Below are 10311 nucleotides of genomic sequence, written 5' to 3'. Positions count from 1 at the left end.
TTGACAAGTGGGTGGAGAGAGTGTCAGAGTTGGGATTGTCAAAGGGGAAGAAAGAAGAATTGGCGGGGGGGGCGACTGATGACCGAGCGTTGAGTGGGCGATGGACGCGGCAGGCGATAAAAAGAGAAAAGAGAAAAGTGGCCGTAAACGGTCAAGCGAACATCTCCCGGGATCCACTTTGTACTTGCAGTCCAGAGTCAAAGAATGCACGAAAATAGACAGAATGCAAGAGTGAGAGTAAAAGTAAGAGTAAGAGCAAGGTAGAGTAGAGGAAGTAATGAAAGAATAATAAAAGAGTGAGCAATAGGAGCAAACAAACAGGGATCTGCCTGGCAACGAATGACTGAACCAAGGTTGATTCGGGATTAGGTCTATACTCTCTCAACATGAGTCCTCCCCTCTTCTATTATACTCCTACCCTGACTACAGGATCTCGATCACTACAAAAAAGGGCTGCAGGAACCATTGCCCCTCGCAAACACTGATTCTGTGTGTTCTATTCCCAGTGAAACACGAGCAAAGGAGGCCCAGACATGAGGCCCATGCAAGGGATAAGGACAAGGAACGAGGGACGAGGAGGCACGCCCTCGCCAGGGGAGCACGAGGCAATGAGGCCCCTGAAACGCCGATCCTTTTTTTTTCGCTCTCTTTTTTTCGTTTTCTTTTTGACAATGAGGAGAGTGTTCAATGCTTTCTAATTGTGGAGGACCCGTGCTGACCCGCTCAGGCTCCATCACTCTAGTTGAAGAGGATCGGCAGGCAAAAAGTATCATCATGACCGCATGGCCATATCCGTTGAGAATTATCGCATCAGCCTACTCCGTAGTGCCCGGGTAACCGGCTGTGGATGCAATATCAATGACAATGACGCGCAGTGTGCTGCAGTTGGCCAATGCCATCCTAGTCCGGGCCTCGTGCCTATTGACCACGCTAGCGCAGGGTAGGTATCTGTCGACAATAGCATGATCTCAATCTCAATAAAATTTCCAATTTCCCCTCTTGAGGTGCCTCCAATCGGCGACCAAACGCGGTTTAATAGACTTCTAGAGGACTTGGACCGCGTCCAGGGTCAGCCTTTCCTTTCTTCATGCCATACCACCCTTCAAGGCTGGCGAGAAGGGTTCCGACCCTGCCATACCAGCCCTCGAGAAGGAGAGGGCAGCCATTCTGATTTCTACCAGGGTCCTAGTCCTAGTCTTAGTCCAGTCCTGGGTTCAGTCCATTCCTCGAGGCTCAAAGGAAAACCGCAGCGCGTCTCCCACGCGTCTGACACGCGTGGCCACGCGCGTGGGAGACGCGGGTCGCGCCGACCAATCAGCAATAATAGTCAGTCGGGGCCTTTCCTGTTTGGGATATGCGTGCAGAGCCACGTGCGTTAGAGCATTACTCTGCACGTATGAAGTATGAGTACGTCCTCTACTCCATACTCATTACAGTCCTGGCGATTCTACAGAGTACTCTCAAAATCTACTATAGAAACTATTGAACCTACACCGATGTATCCATCAACCCTTCATCACAAACATGTTGTTCAAACAGTTAACTACTCAAACCGAATGCTTCGAAACCCGTTGAAACTATACAAGCCCTTCGAGGCTAAGATAGTGATCACTAATCTCCACAAAGATAGCCCTTGCGTTCTGCACGGCCCATGCAGAGCAATCAGCCTCTTGCTCTGCATTATCCCGCACCGCCTCGGCATCGCCCGTCCTTTGCGGGGTGCAGGCCCGCAGGTGCAGACTGCATCCCGACGGCCCTGCACACCACCATCAAACGTGTGCATTATCATCTCCATACGTGACATGCATAATCAATTCAATGACAGACCAGTCCATCTCTTGTTCCGTAGAGAGCTCTTACCAGCAATTTCGCGATTCGCATTCTAGATAGGGATGCTCCGCCCTCCCATCGCACCCTCAAGGGCGTCCTTTTTCCGCTCTACCCCCAATTCAACCCCAGTGGCCGGATTGGATCAAGAGAAGCCCTCTCGCACCGCATCTCTACTACCCTAAATGCGCCCCTCTACCCCTCCATCCCTCACCCGGTGTCCCAGCCTCCAAGCAAAATCCAATCTGACGCAAGGGATCCCAAACTCAGATACGACTATTCCTCACCACCGCAATTGATAGGTGCAGACTAGATTAATCTCACCGGACTAACCAGGCACAGACAGATCAAGGATCTATATCCAAACATCGTGCCCTGCAGGTCAGCTTTAGCCTTTCCCTCTGCCTTGGCTATACAGACAACCCTTAGCTTCACCTCGAGGTGACCCTGCAGGGTCCCGGTCCTGCACGACCAAATGCAAGACATCTCCCTGTCCACAACGGGCGCTAATGCAGATCATCTCCCGAACTCTGATACCCTTCATGCGCACCTGTGGCTGGGATCGATCCCTCGTTGCCCCTCCAACCAGGCTTTGCTAGGGCTTTGATACTCCTTTGCCAGGGAGTGTCTACGAAGTCTCACAATTTTTCTCTGGAAACTCCCACTTGCGGGTTTTTCTTCTTGGCGTCTGCTTCTGATTCGGTTCTGTGGTGGCTATGTCTTATATTCTATCCAGGGTTGAGAAAAGAAAATCGCGATTTGGGTGGCGGTTGGAGTGAATCGTCGAGTTACGACAATCAATGAGAGTCAGGTTCTGGTACTCGGCTACTCTATTCTGTTGTTGGATATCGAGCCAGGGGTTTTTTCTCTCTTTTCTAGATCTGCCACCAATCTTTTTATTAATGCTCTTCCAAATATGAACGGGTTTCTGCGGATCATTTGCTGGTTCCATACAGTTTTCCACGCCTGCACGAAAAGCCAAAGGTAGTTTCAGTCCAAACCTTTCTGTTCCATCAGCGAATCAACAGTAAAGTCAGATCAATTCCTGATGGATACAGCCATTGGCCTGATTGGTGAGCATCATTAATATCCCACCCAGCCGATGAAAATCCTTTGGAAATCAGATCCCCCCCAAGACCCAGGTTAAGACATCACAGTCAAATGGCCCACCAGCGACCCTTGAAGGTGAGACCTCATCGACCGAGTGGACCACACTCGCCCGTTCCTAACCAAGACACAGACACAGCCTCCCTTGAATTTTCCCACCCCAGTGCCGGCCCCGGCCCACCTTGCCCTGTATCACACAATATGCGCCCTTCGCCGCCCTGTTCAGTGGCCACACCATCGAATCACAGACATCTAGGGGCAAGACATCAATCAATTCTCAGTTGAACAGTCCCACCCCCAGTCTCTCTGGCAATGACCAGCCAATAGATTGTATCCGCACCCCTCCAGCTCAAAGCAACTCAGCGTGTGATTGCGGAAAGGACCTCGCGAGCTAGGCCGGGGCTTATCCCACCCTCGTCCTCAAAGGGCTGTTCGTTGTCGTCCGTTGCCACTGTGGATATGTCCCAATGAGCTATCGATTGCCGCGAGTCCCTGTTCGTCGACATGTTGTGGAGTTCTCTGCGTGATATTCATTCATTCGCCTTGGGCGGTTGCGTGACTGGAGCTGATTCTCCCTCCTTCCTCCGCATGCGAATTCAGCCAGGAAGGCCCTTCTTTCGAAATCCTGGCCCTGGTTTCAACGAGGGGACGGTGTCCCTTTAAGGGGTCTTGCCACCGAATGTTATTGTTTTGATTTATTGATTCCCTTGACACCCTAGCAACCTGGTGAGACATGGGTCAATTATTGGTAAGGATTCAGAAACAGGAACAATTGACTCATTCGTACTAGTAGTGGTAGTTCGTAGTGATGTTGCTGAGTTGTCCTGCGTGGCTTCGAAGGAAGACTCTTGCTCTTTTCTATGAGGATCAACATGTGGTGTGTCGCAACCTGGCCTCGCAATGCGGTTGGTGAGACTGTTCCTGAAAGACGTTCTAACCAAACGTTTTACCTGCATAGAGTTGTCCGAGTCAATCAAAAGTGCGTTCAGCGGGGGAGACTCTGCCTTGATGGTATTCAACCCCTTTGATCTAAGTAGTTGGCGGCTGCAGATGTCTCTTTTCAAAAACGCGACAAATAGTAATTGTGAGGGATTCAATTCTAAAAGCCACCAATATTGGGTCACTCCTATTCTTGATGTCCTCACAAATTCAGGCATACTTCTTGAAATTGTAAGATTGCTGTATTAGATATTAGATTAACATGATCGTATAAGTTTCTTTGATATCTGGCATAAGATACCATTTTTCTTCTACTTCCTCATACACCTCCAGACTAAGATACTAGCATCGCCCGATAAATGTAAGCATAGGTATCGGCTAGAGACGCTTGTCGTGTGAATTTTCTTCCCCATCCACGCGACGGCGAAGCGCTAAGACATCGCGATAATACTCTCCACATCTCGACCGTAAATATATCGTCTTTTCTTTCCAGTGAATGGGTTGTGGAATTCCTCGTAGACTTCATCTCTCTTTTCAACCTGCTTTTCATCATGCATCGGGGCCTTATTTCGAATGGAGCGGATTTTAGATTCTGAGGGTGAGCGATCACAGCGAGTCCCGACTGTTAGCCACCTGGGCTGGCTCATTGACCGATCGATTGCTTCCGAATCGCCTCCAGGCTGCCCTTTCTGTAGGTATTTCTTCGCCAGAGCAAGAGTCTCGGGTAACTTCAGTCCAATCTCCTCTTTGACTTGGAATTTGGCCATTTTAAAGGCCGTCTCCAAATACCGGTCTTCAAGCTCTTGATCAATCTCATGTCGCTTGGGCCCGTGAAAGACAGACTTCTTGTATCGCTTCGTAGGCGACTCATCAATCTCTTGTTCCAGATTCCGGACTTCGTCATCGGGGTCCTGGGGAATCGGTTTCTCGCGGAAGGCAGTAAATTGATTTCCCTTGAAGGTCCTTGCATCAAACCGGAAAACGTTGGTCAGGGTGGGGGATTCGAGAGCTGGTGTGCTTGCTGCAGAAACAACATCATATGAAGATTCGGAAATATGATCAACTGAAGGAGGTCGACAAATTGGGACAGGTTCACTTCTGAAGACGGGGCCCTGAGTAGGGGATCGAAAAATGGTCAGGTAATTGGTTTTTGTTTGTAGATCGACAATGATCGACTCATCTCGCCGTGGCACCCAGTCTTGGATGGCCCGCTGGTATAGCTTGTCGAGCATCGGTTGGTACCTTGGGTTTGTAAACCAACCATGTTGCAATGCCTGCTTGACATCCATGCGTTCGACCTCGTCCAGAATGAGCAAGCGGTATATAAAATCTGTGGCTTCTTCGCTAGCCCCCAGCGATATGAGTTCATCCTCCAGTATGTCGAGTTCATCCTGGCCAAAGCGTTTTCCTTCATCGAACGGGCTGTATCCAGCCACTATGACCGTCGTCACGCATCCAAGCGACCATAAATCGATGGCCTTCGTGTATCCGCGGTTGTTGGATCGGCAAACTTCACTTTTGAACCGATCAGTATAAGACCTCGTGGAAATGAGGGCAATACTTACGGAGCGCAGTACTCAAGGGTGCCGACGACAGTTGTTGTTCGCTTCGCTGATTTATCGATCACCTTTGCACAGCCGAAATCAGTCAAGACAACCCTGGTTCCGACTTTGAGAGAGGTCAGCATAATGTTGTCTGGCTTGATATCCCTATGTATGATGTTCTGATCGTGTAGGTATTCCACCGCAAGCAGAACTTGGTGAGTGATTGCAGCCGCCGTGAGATCTTCAAGTCGCCCTCCTTTGTACTTGATGAACGAGAAAAGATCTCCTCCCGAGAGAAGCTCCGAGATAATGTACCTAGCATGGTCAGACAAGCCATTTTTGTTCTCGGATCAATACTCAAACTGACATTGTGTTGTCCGACCGAAAGGCCTTCTTGAGGGCGATGATGTTTGGCTGCGCGGCGATTTAGAATCTTGCGACGACAATGAACATCGAAACCGATGGTGAGAACTTACATGAGACAGATTTGCCAGTATTCTTGCCTCTCGCTGGTTGCGTTCCAGTCTATCTTTCATCATTTTGTCCAACCCGGCCTTTCGGGGCTTGGTGGGCTTGAGCGAACCACTGTTGAAGAACCTGGAGTCCTGGTCCTGATCTTCCTCCTCATCATCGGAGCCGCGGGCCCTAGCTTTGAGGTTGATCATCTTGCAGGCAAACTGCCTTCCTGTGCCTTCTTGGACAGACATATGGACTCGGCCGTAGGCACCGAAGCCCAGAACTCGGGGGGTCACGAGGTATTGGTGTCGGAATTGCTGGAACCATGATCAGATGAGGTTAGATCGGATAACCGATATAGAGACCTACTTGAATCTCTTTACTTTGGAGATCACTAAAGCATCGGTCACTAACATAGGTCGCCGAGTGGAATCGAATGGAAATGTCACGAGTAATCGAAAGCACGTCGCCTTGGCGGAGGAGAAAACCACCATTTCCGAGACCCATGAGGTGACCGTTTAGCAAAGTCCCATTGCGAGACAGGTCTTCGGCATACACTAGTGGAGCCACATCATACGACACGTCCTGGTCGAAGATAATGGTGTAGATTCGAATGTGGGTGTTTGAGACGTAGGGATCGGGGATCTCGTACTGGCTAAATGGGAAAATTTGTTGGAATTTGGGGTTAAGTGATGTGAGCGATTCGAGAAGGCTGTACTCACCAGAGGCGCGCACTTCGACCAATTATGATCTCTTCGTTGCTGTATATCTCAAATCGATCGCTGGCCTGCTGGATTTTCGGGTTCAAGCGAACGAAAGTGCCTACCTGAGTACCTCTACCTCTCGGTGAAGAATGGTAAGCAGATGGCCGGTCCATGGTTGAATCTGATAGAGAAAGATAACGAGTGGCTCTCTATGTGTTGTACACTGAAAAGGCAGAGCGTATGTGGATGCAGAGGTTGAGGGGAGGGGAAGGATGAGTGAGTGAGTCGGTGGAGTGGAGGAGTGGAGGAGTGGTGAAGTGGGAAGGAATGGGATCGGAGGGTGGTGGCTTCCTAACTGCGTGGCGGATTACGTTCAAGTTGGCGATTAACCTGGGAAGGTGCAAATGGCCATAGGTGGTGGATACAGTATTCAATTAGAGTAGAGTTTGGTCTCCGGCTACAGTATTTCCTCTTACAGTCTTCAGTGTAAATGCTACATCTATGCTCAAAGAGCAAAGGAATGTGCACTCCAAGGGAAATTCCTAGATACTATCAAAACAAAAGGAGAGGATGTCTGTAGAACAAAGCAATGCATGCTGCAAGGCAAACCCAAAATATTGCAGGTGGTTTAGTATTCTCTTTTGCTGTGGTGAATTGTATTAAGATATTTATGGTTTGGACCATGTGTTTTGCCCTGATACTGCCTGGATATTAAGCAGGCACTTTCCTGGGACTCGGACATCAATCATCCAGCCATTAGCTAGTAAAATACTACTATTAATACTACTAGTAGTATTAGTCCCTAAAGACAAAAACCAAACTTGAAGTTGTGCGAAAGTATACGTTCATGGTTCATCAAAATTCCTATACAATATTCTAAGGATATTTATGCAGACACAACGCTAGAAAAACGACTCTAAATGAGTATACAAAACCGGCCTAATTGTTTTGCATCCGCCGGAAACGCTCTTCAGCTGCTCTGGCTCTCCGCTCTCGCTCTAATCGCATCCTCATCTCCGGAGTCATCCCTCGAGTCTCTTCGTCGCGTTTCTCCGCAGCGGTTTTCTCCACTGCTCCTAGGGCCCGACCACCTTTGCTGGCCCTTTGGTGTGCTTCTCTCTCGACATCTTCTTTCTTCAGTCGCTCCAAATCTATTTTCCGACGGCTACTCTCCTCCTCTTCAGCGGCCTTCCTCTCCCGTTCGGCCCTACTATCGGCTTCTGTCTTTGATACCGCAGATGGAACCTTTGCCACGGTCCAGTCCCATTTCGATTCACCCAACTCGTGACGGGAAATACGGAAGGCCTCACGCGTCGGACGGTCTCCGGCCAATTCAAACGGTGTACGTCCTTCGCCGTTGGCAATTGTCGGGTCTGCTCCAGCCCTTGTGAGGAGGGCAGCAACAACCGCCGGAGCATCTAAATTGGCAGCAAGGTGAAGCGGAGTCGGAGAACGGAAGTTCTGGGTTGAGTCGGCAGGTATAAAAGTAAATGACGAAGGAATGGAGTTGTTTGAGAGGTAAGACATTAAAGCAGGAACCTTGGAGCGGCGAATCAAGGCTTGGATTTGCGAGGTATGCAACAAAGCCTCTTCTTCCTCCTTGGATAGTTTTGGCTTTTGTGGCTGTGGGCGTGGCGTCGAGGGCTTCGATTCTTCTTTCTTTTTCGCCGCGGCAGCGGCAGCGGCGGCGGCCAGTGCGGCCTCGTCAATTTCACTGACCTTTACGCGGGTCAACTCCTTGAAACATCTCATGAGTTCTCCTTGCGTGGCTCGGCGAGTGTTGAAGGGGAACCCTCTCAGCCGCGGGTCATTCTGCTTGAGAACGTGGTTGTCGTACTTCTCGAAGAGAATTCTCTTATTCGTTTTTCCTGTGGCGCGGATGAATAGCAGGTCCGCGCTGTCAATCATCTCTTTCCAGTCCGTAAGTAGCTCTCGAATATCCTTCTCAAGCGCCGCTTCATTGTATCGACGCAGACTGGAACCGGCAGAGTGGGCAGCTCCCCGTGACGCATCGCTAGCAGATTGAGAGCCACCCTGTTTGCGTCGAGTAGTATAACGATGAAAGGTCTTGTGCGCAATTACTCTGGCTTGTCTTTCTTCCACCCCACCTTGCTTGCGGTGGATCTCGGGGGCGAGGGAAACCAGCATTGCGGCAAAATGACCACCGCCAATCATACACATGAAGATGTGAGGACTGGAGTCTGGAGGACTCTGTTGAGCCTGTGCCTTATTTGTGCGCGCCTTGATGGGAGCCAATTGCTTTTTCCGTAGGGTGTCCACCAAATGGCCAGGCTCATCTTGTTCAACATTGGAGAAAATCGCCCGATAGATGCCCAGTGACTTGTTGGATGGGAGACCGGAACTGGACAGCCAAAAAAGAGGTTGTTTCGCGGTCCTTTGCACGGTAGTTGTTGCCTCTTCGGGTGACCCGGAGAGCTTCGCTTGTCGCTTCAACAAGGCTGTGAGTGTTGTGTCGGTGCCGTCCTCGGGTTCATCATCGTCTGACTCTGAAGACTCTGATCCGGATATAGACTCGTCCAGTTCCCCCACAGCTTTAACAAATTGAGCCTCGTCGAGGGGTGCATTACCCCTCAGTTGGGTCTTGATGTTATATCGGTGGTGGTCAGATCTGACATGACCTCGTTGCTCCTCCACATTTCGGTAGGTGACGTTGCAGACGGAGCACAACGTCGAAGATGCAATCGCGGATTCTTGCGCTGCAAGCTCGGGGTCTTTGGGAGTGGGCTCGGGGGTCTGTGCAGCGATGTCTTGGGTTCCGGTTTTTGTGGTCAAAGTTGAAAGAAGCTCTTGTGGGAGATCATATACTGCAAGCAGCAGATTAGCGAAAGAACACAATCGAAGCGTGGTAGATGTGCGCACCATAGAGAGGTCTCTTGAGGAGCTCCTCGACACGAGAATCTGCCATGGCTGGTAAAGTGTGGAATGTACAGTGTATGCGTGAGTGTAAACCCCTCCAATATGACGCCGATGGTCTCTTTTACTGCCGGGCGGGGAGCTGCTTTTATGCGTGGGTGGGGCCGCCTCAATGCGGTCCCCGCGGCTCAGCCTCTTCCATTTGACTCATACGGCGTCAGCCCCGTTCATTTACGAGGCTATAACTATCTGAATGTGATCTATTCACTCGGGATGATTCATAATTATCACTAATAAGCTAAGTATAGTCCAAAATTTTTTAAAAAAAAATTGCATCCTCCGTGAAATTTCATAGTCTCCTTCGGCCATTTCAAACAAGATGACAAATTGGAAAATAAAGAATAACATGTGTGACCACTCAGACTTGTAAACATGGGTCATTCGAGCTATCTCTCTGTATACGATATACTTCGGATCGGTATTTCAACTAGCGTATAGAATCACAATTCACTTCCAGTGTCCCCTCCGTATCTTCCAGCTCCAAATAATATGAGCGAAGTGGTTCAGGGATCACTTTATAGATCCTGCAAATAGACATCTCACAGATTACTATCAGATAGAGGATGTCATCTTCTACATGGCCATAGTGCATTCTTGCCTATTCCCTTTCTTGATCCTGTCCTGAATTACCATACTATCATCAGCAATACTCAACCCGGAACCGCGGTGGACTCACCAATATGACTTCCTTGTTCATTCTTAGCGTCAGCCTTGAGCCACTGATCTGACTCCTTGTTTTGAAGCACGCTAGTTTGACATTCATGACGAGCTGGCTTTCTATCATCGTGGAGCTCCTGATA

The 10311-nt window shown here is 49.6% G+C and overlaps 2 protein-coding genes across 2 annotated transcripts; both read right to left on the bottom strand.

Moving 5' to 3' along the window:
- Positions 1 to 4304: 4304 nt before the first annotated feature.
- N7481_005634 (uncharacterized protein) lies at positions 4305 to 6750 on the bottom strand (the record flags this gene model as incomplete). Its single annotated transcript, XM_057264853.1, has 6 exons — positions 4305 to 5388; positions 5439 to 5732; positions 5785 to 5831; positions 5894 to 6190; positions 6243 to 6528; positions 6596 to 6750. The coding sequence occupies 6 exons, from the start codon at positions 6748 to 6750 to the stop codon at positions 4305 to 4307; spliced, it is 2163 nt and encodes a 720-aa protein (XP_057122573.1).
- A 766-nt stretch (positions 6751 to 7516) lies between these two features.
- N7481_005633 (putative C2H2 finger and ankyrin domain protein) lies at positions 7517 to 9503 on the bottom strand (the record flags this gene model as incomplete). Its single annotated transcript, XM_057264852.1, has 2 exons — positions 7517 to 9402; positions 9458 to 9503. The coding sequence occupies 2 exons, from the start codon at positions 9501 to 9503 to the stop codon at positions 7517 to 7519; spliced, it is 1932 nt and encodes a 643-aa protein (XP_057122572.1).
- Positions 9504 to 10311: the final 808 nt, after the last annotated feature.

This window comes from Penicillium waksmanii, assembly GCF_028829765.1.
Source record: "Penicillium waksmanii strain IBT 27052 chromosome Unknown utg000005l:1.0-5232799.0:1.0-5237142.0, whole genome shotgun sequence".
NCBI classification, from domain to species: Eukaryota; Fungi; Ascomycota; class Eurotiomycetes; order Eurotiales; family Aspergillaceae; genus Penicillium; species Penicillium waksmanii.
This window is presented reverse-complemented; position numbering and strand designations above follow the sequence as displayed.